The 6,145-nt window shown below is 52.7% G+C and overlaps 1 protein-coding gene across 1 annotated transcript; it reads left to right on the top strand.

The window, feature by feature from the left end:
• Positions 1–2,731: 2,731 nt before the first annotated feature.
• SMAC4_05375 (uncharacterized protein) lies at positions 2,732–4,992 on the top strand. The gene has a single exon (XM_003347029.3). It carries the CDS (start codon positions 2,826–2,828, stop codon positions 4,308–4,310), a length of 1,485 nt encoding a protein of 494 aa, XP_003347077.2. The 5' UTR covers positions 2,732–2,825; the 3' UTR covers positions 4,311–4,992.
• Positions 4,993–6,145: the final 1,153 nt, after the last annotated feature.

The following is a 6,145-nucleotide window of genomic DNA, read 5'->3' as shown; positions in this document are numbered from 1 at the left end:
CTGGAATACCGCCTTACGGAACAATCAAGTCCTTGGGGCATAGGCAAGAGAGTGGTGCTCACTGTCGCACCTTGGCAGATACCTCAACCTACATGAAATGTACGAGGTATTTAGGTATGCGAGCTGTACTGTCGTCCATCTCTGATGCAGCAGATCTTCAATGGCCCCTCGGTATCTGAAGCGCGAAGATCTGTCGTCACGATACCTCTCACATACTGTCAGCTATACATATGTAGGTAGGTAGGCTAAGTATCTGGTTGCTTCGAAAGTAACACACGCTTGGTACATCGAGAAATGCTGACTGCCCCTGGGGCCGAGCTGGGGTGGGACTTTGGTATGTAACTGGAATGAGGAGAACCTGATTTCTTGGCAAAAGTGACTAAGCGAGGAGCTGCGGCCATATCTGCAACCGCCTGCTAACCGCAAATCTTTACGATTCGATCAGTCATGTCCATGATAAACGACACCAGGTTGTTGGCGTTCCGGTAGGCTGATGAAGACAGGACGGGAGTGAGTGGAGGAAGAACCTATCGTTATGCCGTTATTGCTTCCAGCTTGCTAAGGATGGCACCGATGGCTGGACATAGCGGGCGGGTTTTCCATAAAAGACCCACCCATGGGTCCAGTCTGGTGGTGCAGTAGCCAATTTTATCAAGGTGCAATCAGGGGGTACCGTTAGATATACCTATCCGACCTCTCCCAATAGCTGAAGTCATAACAAACTATGTATTGCTGATGATGTTGGGGAGTGAAGCCGTATGGTCATCGTTATGAATTCTGGAGATCCCTAATTAAAACATATCTGTAACTGGGCAAAGGCACATTCGAGCCTCCCCTCACGTATTAACTTCTGACAGCCTAAGCAGCTTCTTGGATGGCATGCACGGCTACTATCATATTTGGTTGTATCGGTCGGGAATCTCTGATTATCACGATGCTCCTAGGACGACAAGCAAATATTGCCTGGTTCCCGTGTCGTTGTCCGATGTGACTCGGATGACGCGTGATGGACATCGGACCGCCTGGGCGTCCCCGTTCGAAACGGGCAGTCCCGGCGCGCAGCATCCGCCCCGCCTTCACACATCGGTCAAGTTGACCGCTAACAGAGCGAGCATCAACCCTTTCCCATAGTCTGGTGTCATATGTCAGAAACTTTCAGTCCCCTCCCGTCTTTGTCTTCCCTTCCACTCTTCGAGAACACTCCGGGTGGCCTTTCAAAGGGCGCCCTAATCTTGCCGCTCGCTTCCGCCAATTAAAGTCTCGTTACCTCTCGGGACGTCCTTTCAGCGCGTACCCATTTTGCTCTTTTGATGGGATCCTCAAAGGGGCTTCTTTGTTTCCGGTATTACATATAAACAGTGCTCAAGTACGTAGCACCTGAAGACAGGACAGGTGTCTGAATGCCGGTGTAGACTAGTAAACGTGGTGTTCTTTCCGATAAAGATACAGTGTCTTCAGTATCCTACCTACACAGTGCACATTGGACTGGTGAGCAACAGTCACACAAGCGGGCCAAGATTGGCTGCCCGTTTTGACGGGAGGTCTTGCTTCGAAGCGTCGTCCCAGCAGCACTGCAGCGCGCAGTTCCTTCCAAGGTCAGTGCATGTGGGAACGCTAGGCCGGGGCGGTACGTACCGCCCCGCTCCTCGCATGCTGACAGAACCTTGGAGATACTGCATGGATACGGAATCTTACATACAGTTAGTTATGACTGCGCACACCGTATCTGCTGCCGTATCTACCCTGCAGTGCTACCTACTGTACCTTCACTTCCCTGGCCACCATAGGGTAACGTCCAGCTAAACGGTCCGGCTTACCTGCCCCATCGCATGCAACGCAGGTAGCCTGCACGCTAAGAGCTCAGAAAAGGCACTAGCGGGCACTAAGCACCCAGTCCACCGACGGTCGGGTTGGAATGGAAGCTGCCGTGGCACTGGTCTTGGTCTGAGCCTGTGACCCAACACAGCGGGCAACCATGCCAATCCGTCAAAAGCCGGGCGAGTCCTTTTGAAATAATAATCAGCTCGCTTCTTCCATCATCCCTCCGCAATCTAACCTCTCAAATTTTCCCTCCTCAACCCGCGCGCAACTTCCACTTAGCAGAAACCTAACCACCCAGACACCGGTCACCGGCCACGTTTCGCTGCCACCACTTTTTTTTTCCTTGCGTCGTATTTTTTTTCTTCTCTCTCGCTACCATCTGTCTCGCCACGAACCATCGGCCAGTGCAGAATAGCCATTCTGACCAGCCCTTAATTCGACGTGTGATACTGGGACCTTGGCGCATCGTCATCGGTCACGGTCACGGCCCCGGCCCGTCCCTACTACACCTGCGTTTTACGCCTGCGCTGGGGCGAGAGGAAAACGAGAGTCGGACTAAAAAAGACTCGATTGGAAGACAGAACGATCATCTCGTCACCATCAATAGTCGCACCTACCAAGAGTCATCGCGCCTGGACACGCAAAGTCAGTTCACCTTCCAAGGTATTTTTTTCTCTGCCAGACGAAAACACTTCAACACCCTCCGCCACACAAGCGCGACGGTCGATGTGCTGTTCTTGACGGCTTGACTCAGCTTTGTTTGCTATTCTTCACTACACGCCACCTGGGTTACGGGGTTGCAGGTCCATCACCCAACTTGCTTCTACCTTCGCAAACTTCGTCGCACACCACGCTCTTCAACGTGCCTAGCACGATACGCATCCCTCGCAGCTACTAATACAGTCGTTAGTAGCCATAACCACGCTCTGTTTCGACACGAAAGCTCCTCCGTGCATTATCGAACAAGCGGACTTTGAGTCGAAAAGCCAGCACTGATCCGGCTTATGATGGCGGGTAGAGGTTACCCTTCGAGAGACGGACCCGAGCAGTCCAACTACCCTTCGCCTCCGGGTGACGACGAAGAGAGGCGATCGCAGTATCCCTTACCACCCTTGACGACCACCAACATGGCCATGCATCCATCGGCTCCGGCTCCGGCCCCGGGCCCGGCTCCGACCAACGGCTATCCCCACGACCAGCGCTACCCAGATCAAAGATTCGCGGCAGGACAAAGGTACCCCCAAGATCCAAGAAGCGATCCCAGGGGTGATTCCAGGGCCGCCTGGACGGATCCACGAGCCCAACCGAATAACGGGTATGGCTCGCCAAATCCGCCGCCTTCAGGTAGCTATCCTCCGATGTCTGCGACTCATCCCCCCGGATACGCCCCGCCGAATCCGAATCCACCCGCCGGCGGATTCCCTCCGCCGACTTCGCAGTATCAACTGCCGCCAGTTCAAGCCGCACAAGACCAAAGGCCATACGACGACAGAAGGCCTTATGACGAGAGGGGACAGTACCCAGACAGAGGCATGCCGTCGGATCCGTACTACCAGCAGGGCCCGCCACATCAGGGACGTGGTGGCGGATATGGTGCAGACGTATACCCGTATCGTTTTCCCCCGGCGCCCAACTACCCATATGGACCTGGTGCTCCTCCGCCCCCTCAACCACAGCCGCAACAAGCTGCTCCGCGTCAGCGTACCTCCATAGCGTGCAAGTATTGCCGGAAAAGGAAGGCAAGTACAAGATACTGTGTTGCAACTCTTCGGTTTTTCCACAAACGTTTTGCTAACTCTTCGGCTCGACAGATCCGTTGCAGTGGGTATCAGAACACCACAAATGGCAAATGCTCCAACTGCGACAAACTGCGCATCGATTGCATCTTTCAACCTGTCAGCAGCAATCCATCGACGGCATTTGTTCCCGTAGCAGCGGTGGCAGGCGGTGTTCCTCCTGGAACACCATTGTACGGAGCCTATGGTCAGCCTCTGCCTTCATCTGCGCAGCAACAGCCACAACCGCCCCCGCCTCGTGGCTATCCGCACTCCGGATCAGAGTACCCTCCCCCACCACAAATCCAGTCACCCAGTCTCCATTACCCGCCATTCGATGACAGAGATGCCAGTCGTCGGAGACCTCGCCCACAAGATGAGGAACATGTGATGCGGTTGCCTCCGCCGAACAACTCGCGCGACGATGATCCTCGGCGCAGGTCCCCAGCTTCAAACCATAGCAATGGCACACCGCCGACCTACCAGCAACAGTATCCTCAGGGTGGCTATGAGTCAGATAGGGCACCCACTCCTCTCAGGAATAGCCCCGGTAACCCCGCGCCGACTGTTCCGTTACAACCAAGCGCGCGTCCTGGAATTCCTCCTCCCAGCGCCCCCTCGAACCCAATGAGCCTAGATCGGTTTTTGGAGAACGACCCCCACGCAAACCGGATTGATCGCGGCATGCTCGACAGGCTCAACAGGCGCAGCTAGGAGCAGCACCAATTTGATGCCTAGAGGGTCTAGAGGGCCTGGGTCAGGCCTTCTTCGGTGTAGCTGGAAAGATATTGGGTTCCATGTTCTCGGATGATTATCGCCCCGCTGAGCGGGTGCGAGAAGGGAAAGCTTGATGGTTTGATTTCATTGTGTTATTTTGTGGATTAAGGTTGCCGCAGGTTGCTTTTTGTATGGCTCTGGTTGGCTTCGCTTTCACGCATATCGCGGGAACAAAGAGCCAGAAGCAGAGGAAGGGTGGAGTTGTACTCGAAAAGATCCGGCTGCCTCAAGGCAAAAATGGGTATTGGGTGGCTCTTGTCGTTTGTCTCGTATATCACACGTCAGTCGATTTCTTTTGTGAAGGCGCGCAACGGGTACACTATTTCATGGTTGGCAGCATGTTTTTCGGTGGGAGGCCGTTTTATCAGTTATTTCTTTACTGCAATCGCATATTCAGCGCCTTTGAACTATTATCTTAAAGTATGAAAATGAGCGTTGAAGGCACGTTATTTACTCCCTAGTGAGTCGCTGAAGTTTTACAGATCTTCGAAAGGCTCGCCCAAGTGGAGATCTGGTTGTGCTCTACGTTTCTGGATTAACATGTGTCGACCTAATTGTAAAAGGAATAAGTAGGATTGGAGGCCAGTGCTAGCTAGACCTTATGAGACATGAGCCACCATCGTCAGCATCATCAGCATCGCTTCCAAGTCGTAGAGATGTGACATAGGTAATATCCCGCAAAGATTTCTTATGCGCCAACATCCAGTTTACATCAGCTCACCCGTAACCCCGACCAAGCTATATATGTGGCGACCAATGGGCCGCACAAGTTACTCGTATTACTATAAACGCATGCGAGCAACCGTACGTGTCCGTTTCGGTACTGTCTGTCTCAGACAAACGAACAGGCAACTTGCTAGATGCAAACTAACTGATCTAAGAGAGTGTATAGGCAAGCTTGTGAGCCAGCAATCTACTCCTCTCCCTATGCTTCAAGTCATATAAAAGCCAGAGAGTGTGGTGGTCACACTGACTCCACTCCTTCTCACACCTTATTCTTTCTAAAGAGGTAGTTAGGCCCTATTCGAGCCTTTGCTCTTTCAGAGACAACAGTAGAGGTATCATCCCGCATCACCCTACTACCTTTTCACGATACACACAACACACGACCAGTGCATCTATGTAGTGTATTCCTGGAAGGGCAGAATCTGGTGTGTCAGTCTTGCTCATTCTCTCTCGTCTTGTGCAAATCAGATGCTGTGCTTCACTTCCACCGCACTTCAAGTAGGTATGCTTCCTACCCTCTACCTCTCTCCTCATATTACAAGAGGTAGTTCATGTTAATAGTGAATGTATGATGTTTACAAGTCTTAACCCAGTCATTACATACCTACCTAGCATATGCACCCCGGTGCCTCTTCCCGGTTCCCTTTATCCTCCCCTGTTCGGATCCTTCTCCAGCCCCCTTTCTTCTCCCTCCTCTCTGTATGTATGCACGGTACCTGGATGTATGGATGGACGGAGGGATGGATGAACAAACTTCCCCCAGGATATGTATCTGTCCGTCCACCTGCCCAGTGCCGCTAGTGCCGGGTGACCACACACGCACACACACGCACGCACACAAAACAGTTTCCATCATAAGGTACCCTAGTAGCTAAAACCCGGAAACCCCTGAAATCTTGATACGGTAGTGTAAGAAGCGGTTAAACCCTTTACAAGATCCTGCACGCTGGACATGGGTGCCTGTACCTGTACCGTCTGCGGACGGAATGACGCGGATACCTACCTGCGTAATGCCTCTCTCTGCAAGTTGTAAGTGGCGGTCAGTT

The sequence above is a fragment of the Sordaria macrospora genome, chromosome 1, assembly GCF_033870435.1.
Source record: "Sordaria macrospora chromosome 1, complete sequence".
NCBI lineage: Eukaryota > Fungi > Ascomycota > Sordariomycetes > Sordariales > Sordariaceae > Sordaria > Sordaria macrospora.
This window is presented reverse-complemented; position numbering and strand designations above follow the sequence as displayed.